The sequence below is a fragment of the Sebastes fasciatus genome, chromosome 5 (assembly GCF_043250625.1).
Source record: "Sebastes fasciatus isolate fSebFas1 chromosome 5, fSebFas1.pri, whole genome shotgun sequence".
NCBI classification, from domain to species: Eukaryota; Metazoa; Chordata; class Actinopteri; order Perciformes; family Sebastidae; genus Sebastes; species Sebastes fasciatus.
Genome location: NC_133799.1, coordinates 5,894,110 through 5,912,247, shown reverse-complemented (window position 1 = coordinate 5,912,247; position 18,138 = coordinate 5,894,110). Strand labels below are relative to the sequence as shown.

Below are 18,138 nucleotides of genomic sequence, written 5' to 3'. Positions count from 1 at the left end.
TTTTACATACTTAAAATACTACCCCAAAAATGTATTTAATTTGTTCTTTTTTAAAGGTTTTTTTATACTGATTGTGAGCAAAGTCTAGTTGTTCACAAGTTCATTAACACAGATTCTGACTGTTAAACTGAAAAGAAGCACAAATGCCTACTTATCCAGATTATACACATTGTGGCGTTGATAAAGTGAAAATGACCCATTTATCTACATGTGTGTTTGTGTAATATTTAGGTGAAGATTAGAGTTGCAGCGATTTGTCGACTATACTGTACTCTATTGGTCGATCGACAGAAAAATAATCACTTACTATTTTGATAATCGATTAATCGTTAAAGTAATTTTTCATGCAAAAATATCAGAAAATGCTGCGTTTCTCTGTTTTAAATGATATTAAACTTTAAGTACATATCTTTGGGGGTTGGACTGACAAAGCAAGACATTTAAAGACATCACCTTTGACTTTGAGAAACTGGGATGGACATTTTTCACTATTTTCTGACAAATTTATTGACCAAATCAATTATCCATCCATCCATCTGCAACCGCTTATCCCGTTAGGGGTCGCGGGGGGGGCTGGAGCCGATCCCAGCCGACATTGGGCGAAGGCGGGGTACACCCTGGACAGGTCGCCAGTCCATCGCAGGGCTGACACATAGAGACAGACAACCATTCACACTCACATTCACACCTACGGGCAATTTAGAGTTAACAATTAACCTAACCTGCATGTCTTTGGACTATGGGAGGAAACCGGAGTACCCGGAGAAAACCCACAGTCAACCCCCAAATCAATTAATGATCAGTAATAAAAAAAATAATCAATTAATCAGCAAATTAATCGATAATGAAAATAATCGTTAGTTGCAGCCCTAGTGAAGATCTGTATGTGACACCATCTTCACTTGTGAACAGATCTCCTTTTAGCCAGACCGTCTTACCTCAGCTGATCGGATGTAGAAATAGACTGGTTTCAGATCAGCTATGATCAGTTTGTGTCCAGGTCCTCATTGATAGCTTGTCATTTTATTCAAACTGGCCTCCTTAATGCATCAGTGTTTTGTAGAAGACGTGTTTCATGTTATCACACACACCATGTGACATATGTACAGTAATGCACACGTGTTTACGAGCTGTATGTTTAAGTACATGAACTTTGCTAGTGCTAGTCGTTGTAGTTGTACCATGTTAGCAGCAGTTGTAGTGACAATGGTGGTAACAGTTGAGGTACAGTCGTAGTTCTAGTAGTTCAGAAGTGGTAGTAGTAATCACTGAAATACCACTTAAAATTGCAGTGGTAGCAGGTGCAGTATTAGTGAAGTATCATTGGTAGTGGGTGCATTTGTTTTAGCTGGTGCTGTCACTAGTTATAATATTTTCAGTGTTAGCTGTAGCGGTGCTTGCACCAGCAGTGTCATTGCGCTGACAGCATAATAGCAGTAGTTGTATCAGTAGTAGTGATAATATTATTAGTAGTGGTGATAGTTGAGTAGTTGATGGTAGCAGAGTTGTAGTAGTAGTAGTTGCAGCAGTAGTGGAGGTAGCAGCCATAGTTGGTAGAAGCACCAATAGTAACAGCAGTATTTGAACTCGATTAGAAGGATTATGCTACGTTCACTACAAGCGACAAAAGCAACAAACAGCTATATTGCCGCCAAGTCGCCGTTGAAGTGTTGTTCAAGTGCTCATTGATGTAGTTATGTCGTTAAATAGCACTGGAAACTGGCATTGTTGTGGATGGAACGGAACTGGGTGAAACAAAAACATTTGATTAGTTGACTCTTCACTGCGTCATTGGAGGCGCTGAAAAAAGTTGAAACCAGCTCAATTTCATTTGTAGCGCGTCACGCAGCGTAAAGTGCCGGGCACCAGTTAGTAGCTTCATGTCACCAGCTTCCATTGAAAATGATATGTAGTTTGTTGTTGTGTTGCTTGTAGTGGGAACACATTAAAAAAAATAACAATCACTATTCCAGTACAGATGCAGAAGACACCCTCTCATGGGTCAAGACAGGTCCCCTTCAAAGACACTTATAGTCAGAGTTCAGGCAAAGATATTGAAGTCTTCACTGACGAGAAACTCAACCTTTTAAAATCTTTGTTTGTTGTGTGAAGCTGGTGAGGTGAGGCATTGTTCCAGTCACTTCCAGGGAGGAGACGAAAAGAGACACTGACACTTTGATTGTGACTAATAAACACATTGTATGATTTATGTTTCCTCCGGTAGAGTTACAGTATGGAATATAACTCATGGTAATTATTGATTGCTAACAGCCCCGGTGCATATAAGCAGAGTCAGATCAGATTTCCACAACATGTGTGAATGAAAACCTGCACAGTTCCTACACAAAGTTACATTTTGTTCAATTTAAAAGGTGGTCATACATTTTGAAAACCTCAACAGCACTACAAGAACTTTCAATTTGCTGTGTTTATGTCGTGTGGATAGGATATCAGCTTACATATATATTCAACAGTATGCGTCTATGTATGTTTGTACACGTTGCAGAGAAACAACATGACGTGGAGATCCAGTCTCCAACTTCTAAGGAGAAGGAGAAGAAGAAGAGGCCCATGTCACAGATCAGTGGTGTGAAAAAGGTCACGCAGAGCCCCAGCTTAGCACCTGCCTGCATCCCCCGCTTTGGAGTCAGCACGCCACACGAGAGCCTGCTGGCCAAGGTGGGCCCACACGCACTCACACAAAGACACACACCAAGGTTATACTAGTTTTCAATTTTCAATTAGTTTTTTTAATTTTATTTTAGTTTTGACTTTTCAATTTCCTTTCAGTTTAGTTTAGTTAGTTTTCGGAGTGTGTTTGCTAGTTTTAGTTTAGTTTCAGTTTTTCAGGAAGGTTTAGTTTTAGTTTTGCAGTAGCTTCAGTTTGGGGCCAGGTATAATGTCTCAGAAGTATGTAGCTACATATACATACAAAATGCATGGTTGGAGAACTGTGTAGGAAGGAATGGCCATAATGTTTAATATTTAATTTTAGTTTCAGTATTAGTTTACTATAATAACCCTGACACACACACAGAAACACACTGTGTCTTATAGGTGTCCTGTTTTACTTCTCCAGGAGGTCGAGGACATTGATCGTTGGGGTCTGGATATATTCAAGATAGCAGAATTTTCCGGAAACCGCCCTCTGACGGTGGTCATGTACTCCATCTTCCAGGTAGGAGGATCCCTCAATGCAAAATCTGCTGGAAAATGATTTTGAATGTGATTCGTTATAAAAGTTTAAAAGTTATTAATTCAGTTTATCACATGGTGTAGGGATATAGGTATAAATGTCGTGAAGAAGTCACTGTGAAGTTTGTCTGCTTCTAGAGTGTATTTTATGACACCAAAGTTAGATTAAGTTAAAACTGTAATGTGTGGTTGATGTGACTCTGATTCTCTCCTCTTCCTCCTCACCCTTCCAGGAGCGAGACCTCATGAAAACCTTTAAGATCCCAGATGAGACCTTCATCACCTTACTGATGACTTTGGAGGACCACTACCGCGCAGACGTAGCTTATCACAACAACATTCATGCAGCTGATGTGGTGCAGTCCATCCACGTCCTCCTGTCCACCCCCGCTCTAGAGGTGAGCTGAGGACGCTGTTGTTGCTGTAGTCATAGTTACAATATAATATCAGTCTATTGTTTTGAATGAATGTGTTTATCCTAGGCGGTGTTCACAGACCTGGAGATCATGGCTGTTCTGTTTGCCAGCGCCATCCATGATGTCGACCACCCAGGAGTCACCAACCAGTTCTTAATAAACACCAGTAGGTTGCTCTCTATCTCTGCACACGACTACCACAACATCAACATTTTATACACCTGAGGAAAAACAGTTTGATTTGCTGTGTGGATCAATAATCAGGTGATATGTTGACTCTTTTTACTTTAAGGGTACTTTTCAACCTGGACCCTATTTTTCAATGATTTTGTCACTAATGGGACATTTTTTTTTAATTAATCTAGTATTGAGGGATAATGTTGTAACCGGCAGATGCAAAACAAGCTGCAAGGGCAAGTGAGCAGCTTTAATGTAACATTACGTTCACTAAAAGTACTTGTTTTTGCCACTGACAGGCTCAGATTGTTATTGTAAGTGGCTGACGACATTATGGAAAGGACCCTACACAGAAATAAACCGTTTTCTTACCTTTTGTCTGTTATCCACTCAAGAAGAAGTTTCATTGTGAAATCTGAACATCCGTATACTCTGGCTCTAATAAACACGGGTAGCCATCGAATTCAAAGGCCTCTTCCACATTGTCAAAATCATCTAAATATTCAGCCATGTCATTGAAAATATTTTAGATAACACTAAATTACGCTTTCTGTCCTCCCAACACAACGAACTCTGCCCGGCTGGCACTCGTAGTGTTTCCACCATGGAAGTATTCCACTATTCCACCGTTATCTTACGGCAACACGTCACCTCGCCAGGTTTCAGAACGAGGCTTCTCCTTGAGCGACACTCTTTCCATAATGTTGTCAGACACTTATAATAACAATCTGAGCCTGTCAGTGGCAAAAACAAGCACTTTTAGTGGACGTAAATGACGGTGCCAGCTTGCCCCATTAGCAGCATATTGCAGCCAGGGGGCAGCTGCCGTCTACAGCGCTTTCTCTCAATACTGAACACATTTCAGAAACTGTTGTCCCTATTAGTCAGTTAGACACAAAAACATGGCAAAATAGGGTCCAGGTTGAAAAATACCAAAGTTATCCTTTAAGCTGCACCTGCACTGGGTCTAGGTCATTTTAACTGTATGGCAGACAGGGCTACCTGTACTATTACCATTGACTCAAATTAACTAGAATTATGTCCTATTACAGTATAGAGTTTTAACAAATTCAACCCACATCTATGCAGGTTCAGAGCTAGCGCTGATGTACAACGATGCCTCAGTGCTGGAGAATCACCACCTCGCCGTGGGCTTCAAACTGCTGCAAGAAGACAACTGTGACATCTTCCAAAACCTCAGCAAGAAACAGAGAGAGTCCCTCCGGAAGATGGTCATCGACATGGTGAGACTGCTGCACTTCTTACATGACATGTTGATATCCTTTTCAGCCGTGTTGTACCTGAACTGTCGCTTCAGTCTGTTTTTTTATTATGTGTTGTTCATGATTCAGTGAAGTTTGTGTACAGTAAAGTTCTGCCAGTACAGCAGCTTTGTGTATCTGGTCACAGGCCACTTTGAAAAGGCTGCTGGCAAAATATCATCATGTAGTTGATGTAGTTACAGTTACAGTTGATGGTAAGTAACAGCTTGCTTTTTTCATCGTCAGCTGAATGGAACAAACAAAAGAGCAAAGACAAAGAGTTTTGTTAATTGTTGCTCTTGTAGCTTATGTATAGTGTGTTTGAGTCTGTTTCAGTTTGACGATACAACAGCGTGTCTTTGTTTTTCAGAATCAGGTTTAGTAACTCTTTGCAATGGTGAATACATTAACAGAAGTGCAAGGACAAATAAACACAAAGTGTCACACACCTCACACAATTTCACAAAGAGACTCTGGAAGACAAACAGTATATCATTTCATATACACACGGCCGGCATCATTCACCAATAACGGTAAAAGCCTAGAGAAACAGTTGTCTTTACGGCATGTACAGGTCACATGATAGGAAGCATGAAGATGCATCATTTCATTGACTGACGATGTGTTGAACCTCTTCATTAGGTGCTTGCCACAGATATGTCCAAACACATGAACTTCTTGGCGGATATGAAGACAATGGTGGAGACCAAGAAGGTGACCAGTCTAGGAGTCCTGCTGCTGGACAACTACTCTGACCGCATCCAGGTGAGAACGCCACCTGCTGACACTGAATATCAGAATACTACTGAATAATATAATAACAGTACTGAATAACATGCAATACTCATACAGTAAGTACATGATGCTTTAGAAATACCACACAGACAATGAAAAATAAATATATGGCTTTATACTAGACACAGTGATTATACATTTGTATCACCTGCTAACTCGTATACAATCATAATACAAGTAACTGATCATCAACATTGTGACTCTACATCAGGTCTATTCAATTACGTTTTTTCAAAAGGCCAGATTTGAAAAACAGTGAAGTGCAAAGGGGCTGGACATTTACATTTCCTATCTGATCTGCAAAGCTAGGGATTTAAATGTGAAGACGATACACCTTTTTAATTTTAGCAGATTGTTGTTTTAATAAACACAATGTTGCATTAATATCTTTTTTATTCAGTTTGACTCCTAAACTCCCTATGCTTAAACAGACTAGGTTAAAACTTTTGAACAAAATAAGTATTTCAGTGCTTAACAAGACATAACTAATGAATGAACCCAACTGGTCGAGGCAGTTACTTATTTAAATAAAAACACAATGATATTGCTTTCAACAGTCCGTAACAGCGTCAATAGTGTGAGGGGTAACGTTGATGAACGGGAATAAACTCTCTTATTGGAAGAAATTATTATTATTATTTTTTTTAAATACTTTTTTCATATAAATAAATAATCAAAGGGCCGGTTTGAGGTTGTTAAAGGGACGGGTTAGACCCACGGGCGCCAGTTGAATAGGCCTGCTCTACATATTTCCCATACAATCCATCATAAACAGTATGATGAACATCAACTTTTGCATTTCAGTCTCAATAAAAACAAATTTTATTAGCATCAGTGAATTGAGGATTTAGAAATGGATCATTAATCTGTTACCATAGTCTGAAACTTTAAATTAGTAATTATTATTATTATATAATTTTTAGCTAAGCAGTAAATAACAAGCAATAGATCTCAGACTTTGGCATCAGCACATTATTCAACTAGGGAGTTAGTGTGAAAGTGCTGCCGCCTGCAGGACACACAGTGGTCATTGCATCTGTATAGAGCTGAACTAATCTACACTGTGTATTGTTGTGGTATTGTAAGAATCAAGACAGGGTTAAAGTATCTATATATAAAATAAACAGACAGACTGAAGATATCACCGCTGCTTTTTAAGAGTATTTGTTGGTGAGGTTTTTAAAACAGGGAGCATCACCAGCAGAGTCTGACTGAGTGTCTCTCCTCCAGGTTCTGCAGAACATGATCCACTGTGCCGACCTGAGCAACCCAACCAAACCACTGGAGCTCTACCGCCAGTGGACGGACCGCATCATGGAGGAGTTCTTCACCCAGGGAGACCGAGAGCGGGACAAAGGCATGGAGATCAGTCCCATGTGTGACAAACACAACGCCTCCGTAGAGAAGACCCAGGTAACGCCCACACTGACACACAGGGATGTGAGGAAATAGTGGAAATGTAATAAACGTAAATCACATTTCACAGTTTACACATTGAATTAAATTCTGTGTTATCTAACTAGCATGCTGTTAGCCATCTTTTGCAATGTCAGAGTTGCTGCTACAGGTTATCAGTATAGAGTTCTGCAGGGATGACGTATTTTTGTAGGCCATCCAGGAAGTTAACATCGCCCTGGTTCCCTCCACAAAAAGCCGATGTGATTTTTCTATACGGTTTTGGATTATTGCAGAAAATAATCTCTTTTATGTTGTAGAACAAAACGTTAAATCTCTTCAGCTTGTGTTAACCACAGACCTTATTTCAGGCATCTAACTAAAAACCCATTGACTTCCAGACGAGGGAACCGGAAGTACTAAAATGCTAACTCATTTCTAGGTTTTAGGACTCAGTCCTGCACCACCCTACTGGTTTCTAGTTTGCTCCAGTACTATGTTACCAGTGTCTTATTATTGTTATTATTTCTATGACTAGGTGGGTTTTATCGACTATGTTGTCCACCCTCTGTGGGAGACATGGGCAGACCTGGTGCACCCTGACGCCCAGGACATCCTGGACACACTGGAGGACAACAGGGAGTGGTACCAGAGCATGATCCCCCGCAGCCCGTCGCCCACCAGCCCCGAGGAGCACCACGTGGAGGTGATGCCAGGAGGAGGAACTGTTGGAGCAGGAGAGGCTGTCCCTTCGGGAGGAGGAGGAGGAGGAGGGGACAAGTTCCAGTTTGAACTCACTCTGGAGGAAGAAGAGGAGGATGAGGAGGAGTTGGAGTCTGACCTGGAGAGCCCACTAGAGGAGGAGTCCCAGTCGGGTGGGGAGCGGCACCGGGACTCCTCCTCCCCCTCTTTGTCCCCAGACCCCCGCAGCAGCAGCAGGTACCGTCCCCCCTCGCCTCACCCGTCTCGGACCCTGAATCTGGCTGCCATGTCGGTGCGGAGCCCCCACAGGATGCTGGCCTCCGTGGGACGGGAGGGCGCCGACAGGGACAGAGAACTGAGCCAGGAGGGCGACGGGGTGGCGTGCCTACGCATGGGCACGTAACAACCAGCACAACCTGCCCTGCCTGACAGACACGAGTGGTGGATATGGAGAGACGGAGGCAGGGCAGGCCTTTACCAATAAAGTCTGTAAAATCACTACAGTCCCTTTACACTGGAGACACCCGCTCTGCAGAACAGAGGGACGTTCCCCCTCTGTCTTATTTTATATTTTAACGAGAAGAATGGTTTCAGCCTCTCTTTGGGTGCCTGACTGTGTCCCGTCCTGCTTTGTTGTAGCTTCAGTTCAGAGCGTCCCAGACAAAGACTGCTGCATTTTAACTGGGAAGGAGAGCGGAGCCACAGCGTGATGCTCTAACAGGAACAAAAGGTAAAGGAAATGTCTTCCTCCAAAATAAGTGTTTGTGACATTCAGACATAAGAATGAGGATCGCAGTGGTCCGACAGGGTCTTGAAATTATTTTGCACCACAGTTTTAATTTAGGATATGAAATGACTGAGTCCGGTTGAAAGAAGTGAGTGTGATTTCTTTGTTTGAGAATGATGTGAGAGATGAATCGTTTTACCAAATACAGGTTGTAGATGAGAGAAACTCGATGGACCTAAACCTCAGGGTATGAAGAGAAACATAAATCTAATGTAGCACGGATGTAGTGGGTAACCCTCACCTGACCCTCCACCCCAAACTGTCTCTCCTGTTTGATTTACCTCCAAACCAGAGACTTTGTTTAACCTGCGTGTCTCTACATTTGATTAAAACCCTTTAATAGAAAATTTGGCAACTGAAGCAATCAAATAATGTATATTTAAACCAGCTTGTAGCACCACAGAGATTGAACACTGAAGAAGACAGTGTCACCTGTTGAAAACACAAAAGACACCATCTGTATAATTAGATTATTATTTTTTTTACCTGAGATGATTTTGAATGGTGTCATTGTTTTAGGGTTTTGAACAGTTCTTTGTTGTACATTTGCTGGTCTCGTCTGTGTTTATGTGCTTGAAAAGCATTTTTTTATCAGGGTGCCTCCGGTCCGCAGTAGCACTTTACCGTCTCTGCCCTTCAGCTCTTCTATTCAGTCACACAAAGGGCTTCGTCCACTGTAGGCCTACTGATCACACAGACACAGTGCAGGACGTCTGACTCCAGGTACCAGACGGCAGGGCAGGAAACTCAACTTTTATATATATGACGGCAATGTTCTCTGAAATGATCCCTGTACCACCTGACAGAAAATGCTGCATCCAGCAACGACAGCAAATTAATATGATGTGAGCAAAATATATGAGAATAACATTCAGTCTATTGAGGCCTGACAGCAACAGGCAGATGTGAGTTCATTGTGTTACTGGGTAAAACTTTTAAGGATTTTGCTGGTGTGATTATATATTTAACTTGTTGTCAACAAATTCCATGAAAAGACCGAAACCACCAATGTTTTAGTTCGTCTCTCAATAGTTTCCGACTTCCCTCCTGTCCGTGGCTCTCAGGCCCAAGACTATTCGTTCCTACAGACGACGTAAATCTTTTAAAACGTGTCACAACTATATTTATTATTATTTATTTAAAAAGGGAATTGTAGTTTTTATCAAACGTGACTCTAACAGGAGTAATGGTCCTCCGTCCTCTCTTCGCATCCCATTCGTTGTCTATGTAAGCAGCCGTGCAATGCATTCTGGTGATGTGGCGGCGCGATTCGAGAAACAGGGCGTCACATTGGCCGCATAAAGTTGAGGTCTAGGCTACTTTATGCAAATCACAGGTGTCCGACGCAACTCGCCACCTCTGCAAACTCCCGAGAATCTTTTAAACTAAGCGTTGTCGATCCAAAATAAAGACAGACATTTTTAGGTGTGGATTAATGCACATTTGTTGAGTTGTTTCCAGCAACAGGACAGTGTATGTGGGATTGATCCAAATTAAACTACAGTGCACACGTTCATAATGAAGAAATATGTCTCCCAGTCACTGATGTGGTTTTAATATTTATTGTACAACAGTGGAGGTCTATGGCACAGAGGAATTAGTTGCTACACAGAAAATACTTCTTAGTGTGATCAGTTCATTGTGGGTTTTTATGTCTTTTCATGGACTTTGTTGACATTAAGGATAATATCAAATTTCTCCTTTAATTGGGGCGCGTCATTATTTCATCAGCCTCAAAATAATATCATGTTGACTAGAAAAGCTCTTCCTTGCTCAAACCTCAAGTGAATCTGAGCCTGATTGACACTTTTCTACAACTACGAGAACCATTTCAGTTAACATTTTTACACAAAAGTTAAACTTCAGCCACAGGTAAAAGACCTGTTTGTTATTTTAAAAGAGCAGTGTGTAGCAATTAGCGGCATCTAGCGGTGATGTTGCAGATTGCAACCAACTGAAACTTTTCCAAACTCGTAGGACAGATGTGTCAAATTCAATTTCATTAAGGGCCACACTGGGAAATGAGAATCACATCAAGGGCCAGACATATGTAGTTTATTGACATGCTTTTATTTAATTCAAAATAAAAAATAAATGAAATGTCTTTGATTATATTTGTGCATGTCCCATATAGCCCTCTCACAGACAATTTAGTTGACATAAAGCCTTAAGACCAAAACTAGGCCGGCCAACATTTTTTGAGAACCTAAATTGATTCGGGCCGGATCAAAATTTGCGTGGCGGCGGATTTGGCTCGCGGGCCTTGAGTTTGACATGTGGTGTAGGAGAACTACGGTGACCGACGTGAAAACGCAAATGGCTCTCTAGAGCCAGTGTTTGGTTTGTCCATTCTGGGCTACTGTAGAAACACGGTCAGCTCAGTGAAGAGGACCCGCTCCATATGTAGATATGAAAGGCTCATTCCAAGCTATAAAAACACAATGATTCTTAGTTTCAGGTGATTATACACTAAAGAAAACATACTTATTAATATTATATTCCATTTCTGCTAATAGATCCCCCTAAATGCTACACACTGTGCCTTTAAATGTACTATTTTCTGTCAGGATCTTATAATTCCCAATAAGTCACCATGGTGTTACTTTCCTGCCCTGCCGACAGGTTCTGATGTGGAGATCAGAAGTTGCTGACAGAAATGAATCAGATCAAACTAAACAGATTGTGCTCCATCAGGTTATCAGTCTTATTTGGTAGATAGTGCTCGACTGAGATAACTGTGTGCCATAAGTGTTGAAAACACACAAACACCTGCCAGCCTACGATGCTGTACATTTTTACACTAGAGATTTTAACCTGATGATTGTATCAAAGTCACTGACTTTATAGTGTTAGTTTTTACGAATGATACGTGTTTCCAGTATTTAAAGCAGACCGTTTGTTAGATTTTGTGCAGCTCATGATCAGCCCTTTCCTAATCAGACAGCTGAGACTTGAGAATGTGTGTAGTTTCAGGAGTCCACGTTCAGTCTAGAGCCGTGTTTGTCGCCGTCACTGAGGTAGAAAGACCAGGAAGCAAACAAGCACTACGCAAAGATATGACGCCCTTCCTGGTCAGGCAATCGTAGAGAACACTAGTCTAACAGTATTTCATTAACTCAGCTAGTAAGCTTTACTGATCAGCCTTACATGTGATAGTGTTAAAGGACCACTATGCTGTTTTTAACATGCCGAGCCTCAGAGCATCGTTTGATCTAAAAGCAAGAAAACTGAATTTACTGAATCTCAATGAATCAGACATTTATTATGACAGCAGCAATATTCTGCTTCTGTCTTTATACACATCTTCTTAGTGTGTTTGCTGAAAATTATGTCATGTTTTCATGTTTTGCTGATTGCACATTTCAACTTCCAATGTCAAAATCCCTCAAAACTCTGTGATGAAAATGCCATGTAAACCTCAGCAGCAGAGCATCTGGATCAAATGTTCTGGTTATTCTATTACCTCAACTCAGAATTGTAATCTTTTTTTTTTTCAGGAAAAGCCATACTTTTGTTTGGTACCTTTCTAAAAGCTCTGTGGATGTATTTTTCTTTTTTTTATATTCGTTTACATAAAATTTTGATCAAAAAGACCTTTAAATTTCCTCTTCCTTTCCACTTTTTGGCTCTTGGTACCAAATGTCTCTAAATATTTAATTGTGTTTGCAGTATAAACTTGTAGTCCACCCATATCACTGGAGCTATTTTAATTCAGACTGCTTAACACTGAATAAAAAGCACATTTCCTCAAGTTAGTTACTAATGTTACTGGATAAAGGAGCTCGGACAGACAGCCAGCACCTTGTATAATATTTCAAAATATGTAGACGCTGTCAATAATGATAAAAGACAGACGATTATTCTTACTCTTTTACAACCTCTGATTTTAAATATTCGTGTGAAACATCTATGATTTCAGGAAGTATGTTCTTGATACATTTATATTAAAAAAAAAGTAAAAATCTTTGACATTTTAATCTAAATAAAGTTATGTGCTTCCCTCTACGTGACAGTTTTCACACAGCAGCTGTCCTGCAGCACAAGGCCTATGGAAAGGAGGCTGGGTCACGGGCGGACATGGCTCTTGGGGTATAAACACATGCACAGTGTAACTAGAGCTGTGGTCGTGCGTTGCAATTGGCTCAAGATTGACTGACCATTTTTACTGCGCATGTGTAATACCCCCAAAGATTGACGCGTTGATGACGCGTGACCCGGCCTTCTTTCCATAGGCCTTGCTGCAGCACAGGAAGTGATGAGATTTTACATTTCCTGTTAGTATGGAGTACACTGAAGCCATGGGTAGTTTGCACAGACACCGACAGTCACCATGGCTGAACAGAAAAGGGATGTCAAGTACATATGAACAACTTTGAAGCTCTCATTACAAAATTCCTCCATTTTGACACAAGAAAATGTGTCACTTTCTTGAGGAAGAAAACCCCAAACATGCTAGTTCAGCATGGCATTTTCATCATGTGGATTTGAAGCATTTAACAACCGTTTCCAGTCAGCTGAATGTAGTTCGTAGCTCGGTGATGGGAGGCGTTCCATCGGCATGTTAAACCTCAGCAGCGTGGCTCTTTACAGGAAGACATCGGTGCCATACTACAGTGTTAAATGTGTTGACGAGCAGCAGAGTCTCTGCTGTCTCTCTCTGTTATTGTGTCCCGCTGATACTGCCACCATTAATGTTCATGCTGTCTCTGTTTTCTCAGCCTCTGTGTCGTGCAAACTTCTATAAAATATATTTATTCTTCAAACGCGTCTGTCGAGACAAAGTACTGTAACATAGGACATTTGATTTTATGTTCTGGAGCCTAAAAATCAAGTATACTTTAAAAGTGTACGTCTGCCACTCCAATGTTTTTGTCAAAGGAAATGACTATTTTTGTTTCTCATTCTAAGCCAAAAGACTCTCTGGAGTTCAGGGTGTTTTAAGTGGAAAATGCCAATAAACAATACAGAAATTTATCAGACTGGTTGTTTATTATTTCTTAGTTTATTAGATCGACTCTATAAAATACAGGTTTTAGAAGAAGAAGAACAGTACGTGTAAGAAAAGACAGATTTATTCCACTTTCAAATCTGATCTGATCATGTTAATATGATTTTGATGATGTTATTTCGTACATTGTGATCTACTGTTTTCACACATTGAAGTTGTTTTTGTTGTGTTCAGCAGAAGCTTCTGCTCAGTCTGACCGGAGCTCCAGTGCAGGCTGGAGGCTTCACCCCCTGAAGACACAACGCACACAGTTACAGTCACATTACAGCACACAAAGCTTTAGATTAATAACTGTCAAAATATACTAACAAAATCTGCATTTTAGTGATGAAAAAAAAAAAACGTCCTCACCTTGTAGAGTTGGCAAACCAGGTGGAAAAGGGACGACATCGCCTTGTCCTCGTTCTCTTCTGTGTATTCCTGAAACACAGAAACAGTTTATGATCTATAAATCAGTTACAACTTTTAGTCCTCGTTACAGGTGAATAGTACAAAGCTTCATCAGCAGCTGTTGACTACAGACAGACATCCAGACACGGTGTACCGTATGATCCCAAACTACATTTCCATGAGACTTTTATGAGAATTATTTGACCTTCTAATATCATGAAGGACATTTAGTTTTAGCTATTTTGACCAGAGTTCCTTCTTATTATTCAACCTGCATTCTCTCAAGATTGTTTTTTCATCTCCAACCCACTGAAATGAGATTATAACTTTGTCCAATTAAAACTTCAATCTGCAGTTTACAGTGCTACTGTATGCAAACTTTGACATCCACAGCTCTTGCACAATGTGCTCCAAAATTAACTGTTAAAAAAAATGCTGTGGAATGTGGAAAAACTATTTTATTAATTTTAAAATGTTGATCTCGCCGAAATTTCCTATTATAATCAACTAACACTTCTACTCTGATTGAGTCGGTACAATTTGAATAATTGCCACACAGGTGTGCAGATATTTGGCAATATTTGCACGATCTGTTTATATTATGCTTATTTTTTGTTTATATCTTACTTGCAATACTTGCAAGGGATTGTTTATATTTGTATATTAGTTGATTTCCAATTATTTTATTCTAAAGTTTTAATTATTCTATTGTTATTTTTACTGCTTATTTGCACCAACAAACCAAAGCAAATTCCTAGTGTATACCTGATACACCTGGCAATAAATTAACCTTGTGTCAAAGGTTTTAACATCATATCCTGTGGAGCTCAGACTTCATATTCAGGTTGTAAGTAAATGTTTTTGAACATTACAAATTAATTCAAAAGTATAATTCTGTCATTTTAGTCAAGAAAAGCAGAACTTTTCATCACTTAACATCTTTGTAACCCTTTAGTTTATCCATCTGTCATAATTAGTCCAGAGTGTTATACCCCGTTGAAGGTGACCCAGGGGACGTGTGTGTGCGCGGGGTTCAGCGCTCTGGTCATGACGGCGTTGGCGTGCATCAGCTGGTGTCCCAGACGTCCCTTCACACAGGAGTCCACGCTCAACCAGGAGACGGAGGGAGCGTACAGCTGGAGACACTGAGACAACAGAGCATCAGCAACAACACACATCTGTTAGATTAAAGCCACAGTCTGTAGGGATTTTACATGTTTTTAAATCCCTCCACACCGCAGGCCTCGTCACCGTTAACTCTACTGGAAACAGACGTGTGCCCACTTTATTTTTGTCTGATGTTTTGTAAGTTTTACACTCGGGTCCTGAAGAAACAACATTTCATTTTAACTGTTTTTTTACAGATAAAAATAGACTTAAAAACGCCCTGAAAACTTCGTTTTCTCATTTAGCTTCTTACTGTGAGTGACAGGCTCCTACATGAACACACACATTTCAAGTTAACAGTTTTATTTCACATTCAAGATTTCTGTATCTTTTTTTCCTTTTTTTATATTTCTGTCACTGTCAATATAGATCCTCCACGCTATTCGTACACTATATAGACATCTTTACGTGTACGTGCTCATCCAGTCCATGTTTATCCTTTCAGTATCTATATTTCTTTGCACTATTTGTATTGTCTCCAACTTGATTTGTATATTAGATGTTTTATTTCTTATTTTATTGTTTGTCACTGGGGCTTTTTTTATTTGTATATAATTAATTTAATATATATATATTATATATATATATATATATATATATATATAAAATATATATATATACACACACACACATTTTTTTCACATACTTGTGTCCATAACTGTCCTATTATTTACCTTTATTGTCCAGCTTTGTTGTCCTTGTTCCTAGCTGTTATTTCTATTTCTGTGTAAGTAAGTAAAAGTAAGTAATATCAACCAAAGATGTTTGTTTTTTAACTATAATTATTGCTTATTTTTAGTCATTCATATTTAATGTTATAGAGAAATACTATGATAAGAGTTAAAGCCTGTACGTCTGTACTGCCTGAAATCCCTGAAGACATTTGACAAGAAATGGAGTGAGGCAGAGGAGCTTTCAGTGGATTCAGCTTCTGTTTGACTCAAGTATGTATTCAGAACTTCACGTTTATTGTGTAGATACTCACAGGCTGAGCAGCGTCGAGAACATTGGCAGCCGACTCCATGCAGTTGATGATCTGAAACGCTGAGTGTCCCGTTAAATGGAGGACACAGGCCTGAGGAACACATCCATCAATATGTTGTATTGAATTAAAATGAAACGTGACAAAGCTATACAGTGCAGCTGATGAAACATTCAAACCTCAATCATGTTTCCTCTGCATTCAGGCTCTCCGTGCTGACAGGTGAACGGAGAATCTGCTGATGGAAGCTCCTACAAGAGAAGAGTCAACTTAGAGTAGATGTATTTATATTTATATAAACAGAGGAGGAGGATCAGTGTTCACCTTAGCGTTCCCGTAGGGTACCAGAGTGACGGTCATGATGTCCTGCAGCATGTTCCAGGTGGGGAAGAGCTGCTGGCTGATGAAGACTCTGCAGGCCGGACACAGAATCTCGTAGTACAGAGTGACGGATACTGGAGGAACGGCCTGGTTTGGTCTGGTAGCGTTCAGCTCCATACACTGCTTCTGAACCTACACCAGGAGAGAAATCCAAGAAGGGGAACTTTGGTTTCTGAAATGTGTCAAGTTAAATGTGTTCAAATAGCCTATAAGGTTATTAAAGAGATACAGGTTGGGGTGAGGTAAGACATAGGAACCCTGTATAGGTTTTAAATCACATTATCACATTAATACACATTTTATAGTTTGGTGAAAATAACGTACCATGTTCTTTCAGGACAATAAAAAGGATTCAAGAACATAAAAAAACTGTTTATAGGTTAAAATTGTTCGGAATCCTGATTCCACAAATCAAAAACAATAACTATTTTTTATGTAGGCCTATGTCATGAAGAGGAAGGTATGCTTTTTATCTGTACAGAAAGAGTTTTTGTCCAAGGGGAAAATGAATTCAACAGTTTAGTTTAAACAAAGAGACGATTACATAACTAAAGCATTTAAAGATTGTTTTTGATTCACTGATTACAGCTTCTACTTCTTCTCTTTGTCTCATTTCATTGTAAATTGAGCGTTATGGGTGTCAAACAAGCATTTTTAAGACATCTCTGGAGCTTCTGGTGTCTTGCAAATGAGTTTTGTTTTTCTTAAATTTGACCCCAGAGCTTCTCTGCCGGTCACATGAGGAACCACTGGTGTTCAATTTCTGAGGCATGACTCTCATTTAAACACAGACTGGGGATTTTACATGTTTGGGGCAACAATGCTCAATGGTAATATTCATATTATGGTTCTCATCATTTATAGTAAATAATCTGAGTTTTTAAGAGAATTTACTCTTTCCTCATACATACAGAAAACTGTTTTAGATATTAATGTAATAATTATAATAATTAATTCCTACTAAAATAATACTCAAAATGCCTGTAATAATACCAAATAATAAAAAAAATTATAAAATAGTATAAAATATATTTCATTATTGGGCTGATTTTTCCTCTTTTGCGAGAGAATAGAGGAGTATAACACTTATTTTAAGATATATTTCTAAACATAAACAACGTTTTAAGCAATAATGAGTAAAATACATGCAAGTGAGAGAAACACTTATCTTTTATTGCATTTCTTCACTATTAATGTGAATATTTAAGCATTGTCTGCTGTGATCCCATATGGTAAAGGTTGAAAATAGACTCGTATAAATAGATTCCAGTGTGTTTATATTCTACTCACATTGCATGCTATTGCTATCTCCAGGGAGCGACACCACTGAGACGGAGGATACCTGCAGGCCGGTTTAGGGTGAGACATCCCGGAGCCTCTCCGGTCAGTACAGAGGAGTAGAAACACAACACACAGTCCTGACTGCTTCATGTCTGATGGCAGGAGTCTGACTGAAGCTGCTCCTCCTATAGAGCCGCCGG

General features: G+C 39.8%; 2 protein-coding genes across 12 annotated transcripts in view; one reads left to right on the top strand and one right to left on the bottom strand.

The window, feature by feature from the left end:
• The window catches only part of pde4cb (phosphodiesterase 4C, cAMP-specific b), a 122,203-nt gene extending 108,500 nt beyond the window's left edge, over nucleotides 1-13,703 (top strand). For all 11 annotated transcript variants that reach the window (XM_074634705.1, XM_074634708.1, XM_074634709.1 and 8 more), the window contains 8 exons: nucleotides 2,507-2,679; nucleotides 3,080-3,178; nucleotides 3,429-3,593; nucleotides 3,678-3,777; nucleotides 4,878-5,032; nucleotides 5,693-5,815; nucleotides 7,076-7,258; nucleotides 7,779-13,703. In XM_074634705.1, the coding sequence (XP_074490806.1) occupies nucleotides 2,507-2,679; nucleotides 3,080-3,178; nucleotides 3,429-3,593; nucleotides 3,678-3,777; nucleotides 4,878-5,032; nucleotides 5,693-5,815; nucleotides 7,076-7,258; nucleotides 7,779-8,345 (1,565 nt within the window). In that variant the 3' untranslated portion in view covers nucleotides 8,346-13,703. The remainder of the gene's footprint in view (nucleotides 1-2,506; nucleotides 2,680-3,079; nucleotides 3,179-3,428; nucleotides 3,594-3,677; nucleotides 3,778-4,877; nucleotides 5,033-5,692; nucleotides 5,816-7,075; nucleotides 7,259-7,778) is intronic.
• ifi30b (IFI30 lysosomal thiol reductase b) lies at nucleotides 13,700-18,138 on the bottom strand. The gene is made up of 7 exons (XM_074634720.1): nucleotides 17,948-18,138; nucleotides 16,601-16,789; nucleotides 16,456-16,527; nucleotides 16,280-16,369; nucleotides 15,120-15,272; nucleotides 14,089-14,157; nucleotides 13,700-13,967 (listed from the first exon to the last, which is right to left on the bottom strand). The coding sequence occupies exons 1-7, from the start codon at nucleotides 18,086-18,088 to the stop codon at nucleotides 13,908-13,910; spliced, it is 774 nt and encodes a 257-aa protein (XP_074490821.1). The 5' UTR covers nucleotides 18,089-18,138; the 3' UTR covers nucleotides 13,700-13,907.